General features: G+C 40.4%; 1 protein-coding gene across 2 annotated transcripts in view; it reads left to right on the top strand.

Annotated features, from left to right (window-relative positions):
• LOC119721178 (vasodilator-stimulated phosphoprotein-like) overlaps positions 1 to 16673 on the top strand; it is a 64470-nt gene extending 47797 nt beyond the window's left edge. For both annotated transcript variants that reach the window (XM_038191077.1, XM_038191079.1), the window contains 8 exons: positions 224 to 317; positions 5727 to 5836; positions 7330 to 7580; positions 8801 to 8920; positions 11228 to 11288; positions 11822 to 11942; positions 13913 to 14034; positions 15778 to 16673. In XM_038191077.1, coding sequence (XP_038047005.1) covers positions 224 to 317; positions 5727 to 5836; positions 7330 to 7580; positions 8801 to 8920; positions 11228 to 11288; positions 11822 to 11942; positions 13913 to 14034; positions 15778 to 15806 — 908 coding nt within the window. In that variant the 3' untranslated portion in view covers positions 15807 to 16673. The remainder of the gene's footprint in view (positions 1 to 223; positions 318 to 5726; positions 5837 to 7329; positions 7581 to 8800; positions 8921 to 11227; positions 11289 to 11821; positions 11943 to 13912; positions 14035 to 15777) is intronic.
• The last annotated feature ends 760 nt before the right edge of the window (positions 16674 to 17433 follow it).

The raw sequence follows: 17433 nt of genomic DNA, 5'->3' as shown, positions 1-17433 counted from the left end.
GGTAAAGGGTCCAGGTTTTATATGAGTCCAAATTTCATCTGAAACTGGAAAAGTGTTTAAGACCAGCCAGCCAGTGTTTTGTCAACCATTTAAGACCGGCCAGGTGATGGGCTCTGGACCAATAGGAATGAGTACTCTGTCTTTGGTATTAATGAATTCCTGATATTACTTTTGAACACCACGTTACCAGTAGAGCTTGTCTCTTTTCATCCCTGTCTTTTAGCTCCAGCAGGCCAGTCAGCCCAGCAAAACTTCCAGCAGCAGCAGCAGCAAGCAGCAGCAGCACAAGCACAGGCAGAAGAAGAGGCAAGACAGAGGTGAGAAAACAGGCACAAAATGACTGATCCGTCAAGCTCCGCCCCATCATGCTTTGACCAAGAAAGCCTTGATTACACATGCGCTTTGCTATTGAAGAGGCGCATGTGTTGTCGCCCGTGTACTTAGTGTGCGGGGCTTAATGGCTTGGTCTATTTAACAATTGTTGGCTGCTGTGATGTGGGATATGACGTTTTTAACACCCGAGGGACGCATGCGCCTGAGGGGGTTAAAAACGGCATGTCCCACATCACAGCAGTCAACAATTGTTTCGTTATATCGTGCCAATAACTGAAAAAGATAAATGGTTGTAACATACTGTGTGAGAAATAAATTAAATCACTGCGAGGTAACCTTTGATAACTGAAGGTTTTGATGTCCTGCCGGACATGAGACTGAGCGTTTTACATTGCAGTTTTCATTGCGCAAAACTATAGTGCGCCGGCAGGTTCCACACGAGCGCCCAACGCCCGCAATGAACGCAGTGCGATATCACCCTCAGTGTGGGACATGCATTTTTATTGTCCAGACACGTGGTCATCTGAGACCAATGAAATTACATTATCCAAGCACACTTGTAACAATATAATTTCAACACTAATAATGTTAATATTATTTTTTTCATGAGAGTCACCATCACAAGGCCCTATACATGTAGACCATCATCATGTTGCTGCCATGCTGCTTCTTTCCCATTCCAATCAACGTAACCAAAAAAGAGGCTGGAAGGAAAAATAGTCTGGTTCCTTTTTTCTCAAAACACATTATCGTTCGGTACTGTTATTGGATACAGGGAACATGACTGAAATGGCGGCAGCATGATAAACGTCTATTTAAGCGCCACTCAAGGTGAGGGCTGCTCAAAGAAGGGACAGAAAAGTAACCTTCTTTTGTAAGAGAAAGAAAAATTACTTCAAGTAGAAAGATTTAAGAAATGTGTGGGTCCGTGATACAGTGACAGTGGTCTGTCCAAGGTCTTTGGTTTGGTTTGGTTTTGTGTTTTTAGAGATGCCGAAATTTGCAAACAACAGAAAAGCAAAAAATAGTGAACTGGCAAGTGTCAAACAATGCTGATTGCATTGTGATTTGCTATCTGCGGACACTTGCTGAACAACGTGCTAAGCACTTTTTACTCTTCAGGCAAGAGTATAAACTGGAGGTTGCATGAAACAGAGCCCTGATTTTATGGATCTGCTTACCGGTACCGCATTAAGCAAAAAAATCCCTGCTTACTGCAACAGAAAACTCTGTGGCTCACAGTTTACATATTTCACGGGTAGCAGGGTTAGTCCATCATTTGTAATTTGTGCATTTTGTTCGTTTGAAGCAACAAAAGTGTTCAAAATCTAATGAAGGATACTGAACAACTAACCTGATGAAGTTTCAGCTCAGCTTCAGCTGTATATTCCGAGAAAAACAGCATTCTAGGATCTCAATTTCAAATCAAAAGTTGCTGAATCATGTTTTGAATTGTTTTGAATTGCAGCTATACGCGATGTCGGGCACTGATCCGACGAATTATAGCAACCGCGTGCACCTGTGCGTCGTGCCAATGCTTGCGCGCACTGCGCCGAATAACAAAACAACTACTAATTTAAATTTTCCTACGATGCGTCTTTAATAAGACGCACCGTTGGAAAGGCCTTCTTCTGTTGATTACTTCAAAATGAGAGCTTGCCAGAAAGATTAATTTCACAGGGAGTTTAGTCCACTTACTATCTTTCAACAAAGTATGTTTTTCAACAATAATACGCCAGTTACTTTTTCGGATGGCTGCAAATGATGGACTATAGCTTTAAGGCTTATGTGTATGCATACATGTACATTGTACATTCCATAACTAAGGATTCTGAGCTTACAGCGGCGGCACAGAATTTTTTGGCTAGCGCCATTGTATCATGATATGTGTGATACGGAATGATGCTAGTAAGCGCAAATTTCTGTGGAATGCACGTTAAATTCTTTAAAAACCAAACTTGTTACATGATCCCATGTCTCTGACGTACATGTACATGTATCCACTCTGGTTCAAGAAACATGAGGTTAGCAACCCGAGATTAAAAACATCAACATCAAACCACGTTTATTTTTACAAAAGAAGAGCAGGTGCACGTAGAAAAATAATGGTTAGGTTTGGTGGGAGAGAAAGGCAGTTGTTGCAGAGGCCCGCTGAGTACAATTTTCTTGGGTGTCCATACCACGACGTGAGTGTGATTTTCCATATTTCCTTTTCATGGAAATTGATGTTCTTGAGTCAGTTGTCAAGTCAGCTTCTAGACGGAAAGCGATTCATTAGCGGAACTCATGTTGATCGTCAATTAAAAAAAAATAAGTTTACTTCGTCATGTGTTGGGCATTTTTGTCAAAAATATGTACATGTATGTGCCTGACTGCAGAGTTCCGTATCCCCATCTACATGTATGTGTTTTCTGACTTTTTAATGAAGTCATATGTTAGTCATTCAACTGTTTTTTCGCAACTGTTTAGGCCTATTTATTGGGCTTTTTTATGCAGATTCGTACATATCTGCAGCTGTTACCGGGATTAAAGGTTTTTTTGTGAAACTGAAAGGTTACTTTTTCTATACATGTTATGGCGCAGTGCAAATGTTCAGTCGAATGCACATGTACATGTGCTATGCAGGGGCGTTTTCCGCCAGATTGGGGGAGGGGTTACAGTTGTGAAAGTAATAGGTTTGCTGAGTTACGAAAAGGATACTTGGGGGGGGGGGGTAAAAGTACAGTACAGTATGGTACATGTACATGTATTTTCCTATCTGTACTTGCATGTACATTTTTTTGTACATGTACATCTTTTTGCACATGTACAAAGCAATTGTGTGTACAATTACAATGTCTATTAATAGTTCCCCCATCTTTCAAGAAGATGTTGAACTGTCTGTAGCCCTGCCCGTGCGTTGTGCAGTAGCCTGACATTCAGGCCATACCATGCATGCCATGCTGACTAAAATGGCTGACATTCCACAGACACATAAGCAAATGATTTAAGATATGCCTTCCTGAAGAAAAAACAGTTGTATGTTTTCTATCAAAATATTAATGTAAGTTTGAATTGTGAAGGGAAATTGTGGCAATTACAATTAAAAGTTATTGTTGCATTAAAAAAAAAACAATTTGTGCGTGATATGAACTGCTTATCAAGAATGATTGGCGCAATAAGGAAATGGTTGTGCATTGCACAAAAAGGAAAAATAGCTTTTTTTGCGAGAAAAAAAAACATATTAATCCTCCCCCCCCCAAAAAAAAAAGGGGGGGGGAATAAATAACATGAAATAAGCAGCTACCCCCAAAAAAACCTAGCAATTGAATCGACAACATTAGATTTTTTTACAAATTACTTTTTGCATTGTCGGTCAAAGACTCCTTAAAAATCATTTTTTTGATGTTTAAATATCATTATTAGAATCTAAACTTTCTTCACTGCTGTCCTGGCCAATTGAAAAAAGATCAACTCGTATCAGAACTAAATGCATACAGTTTTGTTCATTGTCATCAGAGTTTGATAATGTGCAAATCCCATAATATCAAAAAGACATGGTACAATGTAAAGCAGGTTTCTTCCTCAATCGTAACCCCAGTTCTGTGGATGTGACCCCTTCACAAAATATTGTGAAGGAAATGCTAAACTTTGTTGTAACAAAATAATCATGATACAGTATCCTGTATGCACTCTGTAACCAACGGCCACATCCCTTGCACACAAGAGCATTGACTCTTGCCATAGTGCCAGGTGTACTGTATGCCCTATCAAACTACATGTACATGTACGTGTACTAGCACGTTTGTTTGTGGTGTAAATCGAGGATTTTCTTTTGTTCCTCTTCCCTATTCCTTTGTTTGTACTTTAACTTTTTTGCAACAGCTCTCATTGGTTTTGTGCACGTTTTCCAACCGAGGAGTCCTCGATTCGGTTTCTGACCTCGATTATGATGTTGTATGTGTGTGTCCTCGATTTACACCATAAACAAACGCATTTTTCACGTACACTATGTGCATGATGCACTTGAATAATATCTTTCTAATTATAGCTCTAAAACATGGCCAATACTTGTGTCACCAGTCTCCTTGTGGTTGCATTCATTTTATAATGATTCAAGGTATAAAAATGATTGGGGCGCATCAGAACTTCATTGGTTGACATCATGGCAGTGTCGACCAATCAGCATTCAGGATTTTACACTGCCTTCTCAGTGTCCATTATGCAGAATATAATTTTTAAAAGCTTTCAAAAAAGACTGGTTTTTTTCCAAGGATAAGTTGAGGGACTCAACCCTAGAATAAGCTGAGGGACGTTACCCTTGATATTTGTGGAACTTCCCAAGACAAAAATTAGCATACATTAACTTAAAGGGAAAATACAACATTTGCAAACATCAAAAAATAAAACTACCGAATCATTTTGAAATACCTTGCTGGACTGTTAGTGAATGACAGTGTAAAGCATCCTGTAAAATCATGGCACCTGGTATACTGTCATTTTCAAGAGAAGTGGTATTTTTGTATCAATTTCCAACGCTGATCGGCCGATCAGCGTTGGAAAAAAACTGGCTTTTTTTCTCTAATACTGGCCCCAATTGACCATCGCACTTGTTTGCAATCGATTACAAACCTATGAACGGGTACAAGCCAGCTAGACTGTTTCCCTGACCTTACAATTCCCCAATGTATGTAAACTGCTCTGTTTCTTCTTATATGGAGTCAGGGAACCAGACTACAGGAAAATGATTGTTTTTCTTGGTTTTTATAGCATTAAAACCTCAAAAAAGTCAGTGTAACTATATTTGCTATATATTTCCAACCCCCCAATTCCATCCATTTCTGAAAATTACAGCAAAAGCAAATGATGTATATTCCCTTTAATTCCAACCACACAGTCTCTTTAAAACAAGCCTAGCTTAATTACATACATTGCTGTAATTACAGCTGTGACACCAATTTGAATATTTGAGAAATATGAGCGTTTTCGAGAAGATGAAGAGAAATGGCTGTGATGTTATTTCAATTGTATCTTTAAAATCTTTTAAGAACTGCAAGTCTGCTACATGTACATCAAAAAATAAATACATGTATATGGATACATAAACTGTATACCGGTACATGTATACATGTACATGATATACTTAATATTTATACATTCACCCGAAGCGTGATCAGTGGACCATTTCATTCCCAATTGATGCATGCGCATTTATTCCAGAGCATGCACTTGACTGGCATGTTAGTCTGGCGCATGTAAAACTTGTATGGTGCGTTTCGAATCTCCAAATATTCGATTGAATCCTAATTCGAAAATGCATAGCCCTAAAGTATAAGAGTGAAATACTTGTACAGAACCTAATAGCTCTACAAGTATTTTGCGACATTAAACATCTCTCTGTTGAATGGTTTCAGGGCGCAAGAGCAGCAGAGGGCACAGCAAGAACAGCAACGACGACAGCAGGAAGAACAGCTCAAACGGGAGCAGCTTGAACGGCAGCAGCGACAAGCCGCCGAGGCTGCAGGTAAGGTCCACACGCATCCCCTAGAAAACGGAATATTGTATTGCCAGTTAGTGCTGCACAACTAGTAAAATTTTCAGTGTTATAAATAGTTGCGACTACCCGACTACATGTAGTCCTAACTGCTTGCCATCATGGTCACATGTACATGTAGTTCTTAGGAAATACATGTACCTCAATTTAATGGATGTATTTTACTTCCATTTCATATTTTGCATGTTCAGTACATAAAATACGGTTATAACTACATGTAACAAAAGCCAACTTTCTGTGTGTAAACACATGAACTCTACGTTGTTGTGTATTCCAAACAACTGGCCATCGCACTTCTTATCTTTCCTCAGTTGCAGAGGCTTGTTATCTGCGGATCATTGAATCCTTCCAATTCCTGCATAATATCCCAAATGCCTGCCGGCCATATTATCAAAATTATGTCCAACAATCAAATCTATGTCTCACTATATATATTTAGTTCTTACAAAAAAATCAAGACAAAGAAACATTCGTGTACATTACATAGACTTGAGTGAAGAAGATGATTTAAATGTTATCTCTAGATATTCGGAAGGTGTGTTTACGTATACAAGTGACCATTTTGGATTTGGCTATACATTGTATTGTCTAGCCCACTGGGCAATTTGGCAACAACACATGCAACTACCCAATGCCACATTTCATGTTCCAGCTGCATTTTTGGTCAGACATTTTATTTCACAGTCAGGGCTTCTGATTGGTCCAAACATCATTGGGCAGGTTTTATCCAATCAGTCTATTGAACATGTAGTGCCTGAGGAGATGATTCGTTGACATGCATGATGATGGTCATTATCAGGGTGAAAACTATGCCAGTTATTCCAATCACTCATCGCCATCACTATTCAAACATTCCAACACTCTGCCGTGAGCCTTCCTTAAAGGCCAATTCTTGCAAGTGTGAAACGAGTTGGACATTATTGAGACAAACAATTCACCAGCATTGCAAAATGTATTCAACTTATGCTTGTTCTTGGTTTTGGAAAATTGAAGTTGACATGATCTGGTACACGGTGCCCTGTGGAGACATGTGAATAATACGGAACAAAAGATCATATACGTCTCCACAGGGCAATTTCTGTCTAGGTGAATACGTCTCCACAATGTTATTACAAAATAGATATATGAATTTTACTCAAAAAGTAGGAATTTCCAAGGTGTGTTGATCTGTTGCAAATTGAAGAATTTTATGTAAGGGATGTTAAGTCCGAATTTCAGCCCAGGAAATTAATTCTAGTTAAAATAGGAGCATTTTGAAATTAGATTTTTCAAGCTCAAAGTTTTACTAATACCCGAGAACAAAGAAACGATTCCATAAGGATACAAATATCAGTATGGGTGTACGATGTATGTAACACATTTGCCATGCATTGACAAACTTGTGGTTTATTGAACTTGCCTTGAGTTTGATGTTTCTGTAGTCGCTGACTTTTCTGACCTGATCATTGTTGTTTTCTCCACAGCTCCTGCTGGCCCGCCCCAACCTCCGGCCCCGCCACCAGCGCCACCAGCTGCCCCCCAAGCCCCGCCAGTACCCTCTGCCCCATCACAACCACAGACATCACCCAGTGCTGGCCTGCCACCAGGTGTGCCCCCTCCCCCGCCTCCCCCACCACCCCCTGGGGCAGGTGGGGGTCCCCCTGCACCCCCACCTCCACCCAGCGGTGGTGGTGGGCTGGCTGCGGCAATCGGTGCGGCCAAGCTCAAGAAACGGGTGAGACTTTTCTTTTTCAGTAACTATAAATGTTAATTACCGGGTACTTGTGATGAATCTGTGTCCTAATCCTTACAAACAACACAACAGATAATATGACAAGAATACAAATGAATTTGATGGAAATACCTTTTATATTTTCCACTTGAACAGGTATCTTATCTATTTCAGTCCTACTTTAAACCTTTTCAGCTTCATAATTATATCAAAAAAATAAAGAAATTGCACAAATGGAAAGATAATTGCACAGTGAGCTTACAGTAAAATGTTTCACTGTTTGAAGCACCCTTGAAAAGGATGAAAAATCACTTCTTTTTCACAATGGCATATTCTCAGCAACCAGTGTGCTGTTTTCATGATTTTTTTTTCAATATTTGAAAGAATAAGCTCTCAGCTTCAGTCTGATATTCCAAACATAAAAATTCACCGATCACGTTTTTGAAAAACAGGAAAATGTTTTTGGGTTACATTTTTTGGGGTCACCCTGTACATACTCGCACATTGACTTCTTCAAGTCATGATATTGGCCTATGGTAATCGTTGCTGTTTCTGCTAAAATTAGGGAAAAAAATTAGGTAAACATTAAACAGCAGTTGGATCCAATCTCGATATGTTAAACAGAACAACATTAGGGTAGCAGACCAGTAAATAAACTTCCATAAACCCCAATGGTAAATGCTCCCACTTCAAAAATTCGGGGAAAATACTCACAACTCCCCAAGGTGTTCGAGACACACATCAAATTAAAGCTTATTTCATCGTCTTTCATTTTCTTTTCAATTTTCGGGGGGTCAACTGATGACTTTTAGGAGAAATTTCCATCTGAAGATGATCACCCCTGAAAATAGTCCTGAAGCCCATCGCCATTTTGAAAAACGATGGCTACACTCCATTGCAAAATAGAGCGCTTTTTGGGTCCAAATTACATCCAAATTACACCGAACTGCAAGCTCCCAGTCCTGTGCACGGCTTCCACCCATATTTTTTACAAACCCTCAAGTTCATGGCCCACAGCATGCTCAAATACTGAAGATTTTGAGGGCATGCAAATCGTGATTTGGCCGGCGTAGGCAATTTCGGACCGATTTACTGGTCTGCACCCTTAGGACCTTGATTTCAAGACTTTTTTTCTAGCAATTTCTTAATGATGTTTTGGAGCTGTTTCATTGATCTAGCTGTTATGTTATTTGATGTACATCTGTTGATGATTCTGTGTCCAGGAGGAGCCCTCCAGTGCAAGCAGTTCCAGTAGCAATGCGCCGAGCAAAGCCGGTGGTGGAGGAGGTGGAGATTTTATGAGCGAAATGGCGAAAAAATTACAGTTACGCAAGCAGAAAACAGTGAGTAGACTAACGTCTTAGTAGCATCCACAGGGGAGACCAATTCCTCACCTAGATGGACTGATGTTACCATTTTTAATTCTTAAAGGGAATATACATCATTTGCTTTTGCTGTAATTTTCAGAAATGGATGGAATTGGGGGGTTGGAAATATATAACAAATATAGTTACACTGACTTTTTTGAGATTTTGCTAAAAATGCTATAAAAACCAAGAAAAACGATCATTTTCCTGTAGTCTGGTTCCCTGACTCCATATAAGAAGAAACAGCAGTTTACATACATTGGGGAATTGTAAGGTCAGGGAACCAGTCTAGCTGGCTCGTACCCGTTCATAGGTTTGTAATCGATTGCAAACAAGTGCGATGGTCAATTGGGGCCAGTATTTGAAAAAAAGCCAGTTGTTTCCAAGCTGATCGGCCGATCAGCGTTGGAAATTGATACAAAAATACCACTTTTCTTGAAAATGACAGTATACCAGGTGCCATGATTTTACAGGATGCTTTACACTGTCATTCACTAACAGTCCAGCAAGGTAATTCAAAATGATTTGGTAGTTTTATTTTTTGATGTTTGCAAATGTTGTATTTTCCCTTTAAGTTGAACAAAGAAATTGACTTGAGCAGGGTTTGAACCTGCAACCTCTGTATTGTTGTTGCAGTGTTCTACAAACTGAGCTATCCAGCCCTATGTTGGTGGCTCCCCATTTTGTCAATGTCTTTGTTAAAGGGGTGCTAGTCGGAAGCCATGAACCCATACTTGTTTGACGTGTAGGCAGGGATCACGACCAAAGTCACAATACTAGTAACATTAGCAACATTTTTTTTTAATTCTAACATTTATAGACTTTGTGAAGGAATAGTAGATGTTACAATAAGGGAATAACAGTGTGAGGAGCCGGTCTTCACTGCGTGATAATGACCAGGTGTGGGGGTGACCGCTGTTAATGGACCGAGACGAAGTCGAGGTCCATTAACAGCGGTCACCCCCACACCCGGTCATTATCACGCAGTGAAGACCGGCTCCCCACACTGTTATTCCCATTAATAAATACCTTTTTAACGAAATAAACAGTTAAAATGCTCCAATTTTGTGACTTTCTTTCGGCGATATTTCCAGACTTTTTTGTGTTCATGTTCATGGGCCATATTTTAGCTTAACAGCTATAACGACGTAAACTCAACAGAAACTGCTGCCGTAGCGAAACAAATTACAACAATGTTTTCATATCTTTACCTGATGGAGGAAGCTGAAATCTCGTTTACACATTCCTTGTGTCCGGAATTACAAAGATGCTTGGTTTAGGAAAGGTAAATATGTCGGTGGGTGAAGTGTTCAAAGAAAATAAATCGTAGATCTACGCTTTCGTCGTAAACATCCTCAGTATATACTGCACTGCTGTACGATGTCGTTTCAAAACTTCCTTACGCGCGCACGCACGCACGCATCCCTAGCAACTGTGTTGCGTACGCGCGCGTCAGTCTCACGCGATGGGGGTTGAGCGCATGTGCAGTGCTCTATTGTTACAAGCTACCGCAGGACTGTTACTATATTTTGACCAATCATTGGCTTGCATGGGGCTGAACGGGGCTTGATCAATGCTGGTTCAGGGGCCATTTATTCCCTTGATCTTTGAAGCCGGTCCATTATCACCGTTAATGCCCGGCCACGTGATCGAGTCTCGACCAATCAGAAACCATCAACTCTCCAAGGTATTTATTGATGTGAATTGATGAGAGCTGCTGTATGCAGTATCATCATCATCATGGTGACGTCCGTGCGCGTGCAGCGCACGGGCGTTGCTCAGTGACTACAATAATAGTTATAATAATTGTTCAGGATACATCTGCTGCACCTTTCGGGAATTGAGGAAAGGCCTGGTATTTCAATCTTCAAGTTCAACTGATCGTTGGTTTTAAAGTCAGAGAGTCAGAATGGCCATCTTCTTGAGCAATAGCTGTTGATTCCAAAACCTCACTCATGACAGAAGTATTTCCTCAGTGGGAATAACGGGAAAGTTGGGGAGACCACTGGGGGAGACATTGGAACGCCTTGCCGATGACGCCCGACGCTTACACAAAGATACTGTGTCTTTGTACACATTCAGAGTCATGCGTAGTTAGCGCTATTCACGCGTGAACCAGTACGTCGTTTCCCGTCCTCTGAGATCACGAAAGTAGTAAAACGAACGCCGCCCTCTCTTCTTCTCGCACAGAGCCCATACCACGACACAAATTAATAAATCTGACGGCATCCCCTTGTAAAACATCTGGTGGTTGTTAACAAAGTGAATTCATTTGTTTTGCAGGAGAGCGGGACAGGTGGTGACAGCAAGCCGCAACAAAACGACGTCGGACATCCTAGAACTGGTTAGTAGACTCCTCTCCCTATTTTTGACCCCGCCTTCCTCACCCCGCCCAAACTTGATCCAGCCCACTCTCTTTTAGTCTTCTTATCTAACAATTTGGGCGATTCATAATGCAGTGCGCCACCAAGAGTTTGCCACGGAGAGTTAATTTTCCCCAGTGCATTGTGGGAGATGGTCGACAAATTCGCACTTACATTTGAAATTGTAAGTATTTCCGGCCAGTATGTTCGTAAGCATATGATTCGAGTATCTGTTTGCCCTTTTCTTTTCGTTTTAACAATATGGAGTTTTTTGTAAGGCAGCAGAACGCTTTGCCCCAATCTGTAACAAATTAGCTCAAGTTTTCTACCGACACTCGTTCAAATGGGCCATGTTTTGTCGACCGTAAACTTGAAAAAACGAACTCTCCGTGGCAAACTGTTGGTGGCGCACTGCATTGTGAATCGCCCAAATTGAATGTTTCTCAAATTCTAACATCCCGCCCCCCAAAAAAATTAATAATAATAATAATAACAGGATATAATTTGGGCTCAGTTTCAGATGGCGGTGTAAAAAAGCCATGGGAGAAGCCATCAGGTCCGCCCACGGCCGGCAGATTTGGATCCAAAACCAACGGCATATCCCATGAGGCCCAAGTCAGCTCGCCTAAACTCAAGTAAGTGTGGAAGCAACGCAGCTCCAAATGAAATGCACTGCTTGGAACTGTTCCATCCAGTGGGGACTCTTTATAATATGTGACCTGCTCTGTCAAAAGCAGACGCTTCTGGGCAGAGGTTGAAATTGAGATGGGGCCAAAAAACGCTGTGGGGGTGATTTGTTTTCCATTTTCTAATTTTTGCATATTTGTAATCCTGAGCATGTTTAAAATATACCATAAAAGTTTAAAACCCTAATTTGATCTCTAATTATAGTACTTTTGATGATTTGTTAAGGTATATCAGTTAAAGAAATGTCTGTTTTGTGACGTTCGTGGCCATTTTCTCTGTTTTCTACTTTTCGACCCAGTGAACTTCAAAATAGCATAACTTTGCGCAGGAATGACCGGTTTCAAAAATTAAGCCACCTATTAAAAGGAAACAGAACATATTTTAACAATATGCAAAAATCTCATTTTTGACCTTATGCCCAGAAAAGTCTGATTTTGACAGAACAGGCCACATATTGCCTTGAATTTGACCTTTGTTTATGTTGTAAAATTAAGCACCATTCTGTATGGACTGCCAGAAGGGCATATATATAGCTTGTCTGATTGTCTTGCGTCCGGCACCTGTCTGACAACCTAATTCACATAAGAAAACAGTGGGCACTGCACAGCTCTGCTGTGGGTCCTCAACTTTTCATAACAGTGTCTTCTAAAGTCATGTTAAAGGGAATGTACAACATTTGCTTCTGCTGCAGTTTTCATAAATAAACGAATTTTGAGGATAAGTATGTTATAGCAAATATTGTTCAACTGACTTGTTTCACGTTTTGGGCTTGTAGATGCTGGAAAAACATACTAAACCAATCATGTTCTTGTAGTCTGGTTCCCTGACCCCACTTAAGATGAAACAGAGCAATTTGTAGACTTTGGGGAATTGTAAGGTCAAAGAATCAGTCTAGCAGGCTTGTACCCCTTCACAGGTGTGTAATCAATTGCAAAGAAAATGCGGAATAGCTAAATATGAAAAACTAGGAGTAGTTTTTGAAAAAAGCCAGTTTTTTCCAACGCTGGTCGGCCGACTAGCATTGGAAAAATACAGTTTTTCTTGAAAATGTCAGCACATCAGGAGCCACAATTTTACAGGATGCTTTAGACTGTCATTCCCTAACCATTCAGTAAGGTATTTCGTGATCATTTGATCATTTCGTTATTTGATGTTTGCAAATGTTGTATCTTCCCTTTAATGTAATCTTCAGGAGACATTTTTTCGTCATAACTTATACCTTGGGGAGACACCGGACGTCAGGGAGACATTTCAATGTCTCCCTGATGTCACAACTCCCATTTAGAGGCAAAATTTTACTGTGGCAAATAGGCTGGATCGATTGCTCGTGGTCCAAAACATAAATACACCAACAATTTGTGGGGGTAGAAAAAGGGAAAATTGTGGTTAGGGGTCATTAAAGTTGGAAGAATTTTGTGCACAACCCAATGAGAACGTTTGCTTAAAGTACCATTTCCGTTAATAATAAAACTTATTATAACACCTCACTCACAGATTCTGTGTCTTGATTGGCCAAGAGCGAGTCACATGGTACTTTCTATTTTTGCTATCTTTCAGTGCACGGCCGAGAGTACTATACCATTAGCAACTAAAGTACTATACCCATGGCACGGGTTTTGTTTGCAAATGCATGCTGGTGCGCGCGTTGAGCGTTCTGCGTAGCGCATTTTGTTCCCAAGAGAACGCGCCACAGAGTTGGGTTCAAACATTTCGTGATGGGATGGTTTGGAAGAGAGAAATACATTTTCCCTCGGCTTCACCTCAGGAAAATAGAACAATGTCCATGGATCACCTCAGGAGGCTAGTTTTACTACACCACTCGAAGCATTCCATATTTGTATACTATCATTATTTTCATGACTACAAATTCAGCTAACATGACCTTGACCCGTGAATATATATTTTTTTTTCTCAACAGACGGCGGGGCTCAAACCAGAGCAACGGCTCGTCAAACGAGAGTGAAATGGAGCGACTCAAGCAAGAGATCCTGGCAGATATCCGAGTCCAGCTCAACGAGGTCAAGCAAGAAATCATCGAAGGTTAGTGCATTCGGCATATATTCATAGAAACAGAAAAGCATTGTAAAGTTGTTGCAAGTTGTTACAACTGATAATGTAATAACCAACGGATAACGTATCACCAACCGTTAATATAACAAGAATTGACCAATGGGCTCTGTGCGCGAGTACCCCTTCAACGGCCAGAAAAGGAGAGTTAGGGGAGACCTAGACTGCTTCCCAGTCCATTCACTGAGTATTTCAAATGATCCAAAGTTATTGGGGGCAGGAGTTAGTCTGGGAGACCATCGCAAGTTAAATTTGAATGTATTCGCGCGCCGACGACGCCTGACGCTCATGCGTGAAGAAGCTATGGCTTAGCTTTGTGCACATACATGATAAGTAAGTTGTGCGTACTTCGCGCGCGAACCAGTAGAGTAAGCACACGCAGTGTCCCGTCCAAACTGATAAAAGCACGCCCTCTTTTGTTGGCGCACAGAGCCCATACTGTATCACTAACCGATAATGTAACAAATAGTGTAGTACATTCTACTACACTATCGGTAAATTTTGTAAAATTTTTGGTTAGTGATACAGTATCAATGAATTGTTACATTATCGGTTGGCGATACCTTAGCAGTTGGTTATTACATAATCAGTTGTAACACATGTTCAATGTATCATTGTGATGCTTATGTGGTGTTTAATGGTCTTCTGTCAACCTTTATAGTCGGTGCGATGACTGGCCGGTGTATTGTAAAAAGGCTCCTAAGGTGCTCAAACAGTGTAGGAATTGGTCATGGAAAGCCCTAAATTTGTCCTGGAAAAATCATGTGAAATGTCATTGAAAATCATTTTTGAGATTTCTGTGAGAACTCGGATATTATCAGGCTTGTAATAATTACACTGAACAAAGAAGTGTTTTATTTTTGGCTTATGATGGTGTTTTCAAGTTTCTTATAGCAAGGATGGCTCCAGTGTGCTTGTTACATCAATTAATTTGGGTGTTGATATCACTCAATGTTCCCTAGATCTCATTGGCACTTAAAGGTAGAGCAGATCATTTGCAGCTATCCAAAAAGTAACTGACAAAATTATTGTTGAAAAGCTATACTTGGTTTAAAGATAGTAATGACAATAAACTCCCTATGAAATTATTCTTTCTGGCATGCTGTCATTTTGAAGAAAACAATAAAAGAAGGCAATTTCCAAAGATGCGTCAAGTGACATATTTTTGGGGAACGGGTGCACGCAAGTGTTGACACGACGCACGCATGCTCCCCGTTGCTTGTATTGGTCGGTTCTGTACGTGGCATCGCGTAGCTTTGATCAGCTGAATGAGAACGTGTCCCGGACGCTGATTTAGGGCGCAACTCAAAACATGACTCGGCAACTTTTGAATTGAAATGAGATCCTAAAATGTTGTTTTCTCGGAAAATTCAGCATTCACCGAGCTAAAACTTCATCAGGTTAGATGTGAAGCACCCACCTTCAAATTTCGAGCACTTTTGTTACTTCAAACCCAAAAAAAGCACAAATGACAAATGATCTACCCCACCTATTAAATGCAGATTAGCCATGAAATTTGTTTTAAGTTGGGGGAAGGAGCTACTAAAAGATAATTTCTTTGACTCTGAAAAAGGAAAATTTGGTCACGGTTAATCATCACAACTGTGTACAAAAACAGGTAAAATTGACAATCACCTCACTTCTTTGTACCCCATTCTTGCTAGCAAAATTTGCCATGTTTGTATGTTAGGGTTTTCTTTCTTTTTTTCTCTACAGCCGTCAAAGCCGAGCTGAGTAAAAGATAAGAGGAGCCCAACCATCGACCAATCCGTCAAATTTCAGTGCCTCAAATTGTATAAACAGCGCCATCAGTTGTCTTAACTAGGTGTATGTTATGCTCTATATATACTATAGGTTGCTTTTATTTACACAGCAGACACCACTTGTTGGTTACTTTTTCTACCCTCGTGTTTTTGAGGGGGCAAAACTAACCTTCAAAAATAGCCTCACTATGTGCAAAGAATTGTGGCTATGTGCAAAGTGGTTTGCACTATTTAATTTTGGTCTTAAGGGAACTGCAAATGAATATATAAAAGTGCTCCCTTGAATGTATTATTATGGGCATCAGATATTAGCGTTTTACTTTATTATTGTATGAAAATGTAGGTCTTGGGGATATATTTAATTGTTCTGCGTTACACAGATTCCAAAGGTAATTACCCAGCTAGTACATGCATGTAGATTTCGTACTAATATTAGGAGTATGCATGGAATCCTACCGGTATGTAGTTTGTATGAACACATCACATAATAGGGGCCATTAGAAATTGTGCAGGTACAGGATACGAATGCGGCGTGGAAGAAAAACTAGCTGGTTGTTTGCCATTCTGTGTGGATATTTCACAAAACCCACACATACATTGTATACATCTTAACCAGTTTACGCCGGGATTATTTTGGCAAGAACAGAACGAGGCGCGGGATTTATTTTCACTCGACCTCAAGCCAAGCGGGTTGAAGCCATCGCCCTCGGGCAGCACACTCATACTTCCGGCCTCGCTCGCTGTGAATGGGTCACTGACAGATATTTCCGGCCTCGCTCCCTGCATGTTTATCTGTCATCCGTTCGTCAAAACTTCGCATGTATACACGGCCTCCAGCGCGAACTGGTTTACATTTTGATGTGAAATGCACATCACCCATCGTGTGCCAGATTAAAACTACCACGCAAAATGGTGATTTAACAATGTACTTTTTTTTTTCGAGCCGCATGTGTTCTCTGTAGCAGCACCATTTCTGATGGTCCCTAATTTCTTGCTTTCCCTCAAAAAGTGCTTACGCCAGAAATGATTCCGCCCGTTTGTTATTAGTTTGGGAGAGAAAAAAAACACGTAAATTTAGTCAGTGGCAGTGTTGTAGCACAGTCCATCCCAAGTTCCTGCAAGACCTCGCAAGTCCATCACAAGTCTCAATTTGACTAACAAGCTGTTCAAATGAACTTTATAAAGTCACTTTTAAAGAACTTTTTATCGACTGTTACTTGTGAATGTACCTGTGATTTACTCGCGACCGTTCTTGTGATGGACTCGATGACAATGCTGGTCGGTGGAAAAGAGTAGACTTTTCTTTGAGCAAAATAGCATTGTACTAAATAAACTTTTCCCGACAACTGTGTGTTTGTGTAAAAAAAACAGCAAAATAGTGAAAGCCTCAAGATCAGAATATAACAAATATTTGGAAGATGTCCTCATTTCATCTATGCAAGAAATGCATAGGAGCCCAAACGGTCGGGATCAAATCAACGTCAGCCTGAAAGGCTGGCAGTTTTGAAGCTTTTCAAGTTTTTCAACATTTGTTTCAAGATAAAAAGAAATCTCCCGTGAGGGATTCATTCAGGTACACCCTGTCTTTCTCTCAAGCGTGTGATCTCAA

Source organism: Patiria miniata, unplaced genomic scaffold (assembly GCF_015706575.1).
Source record: "Patiria miniata isolate m_02_andy unplaced genomic scaffold, ASM1570657v1 HiC_scaffold_13, whole genome shotgun sequence".
NCBI lineage: Eukaryota > Metazoa > Echinodermata > Asteroidea > Valvatida > Asterinidae > Patiria > Patiria miniata.
This window is presented reverse-complemented; position numbering and strand designations above follow the sequence as displayed.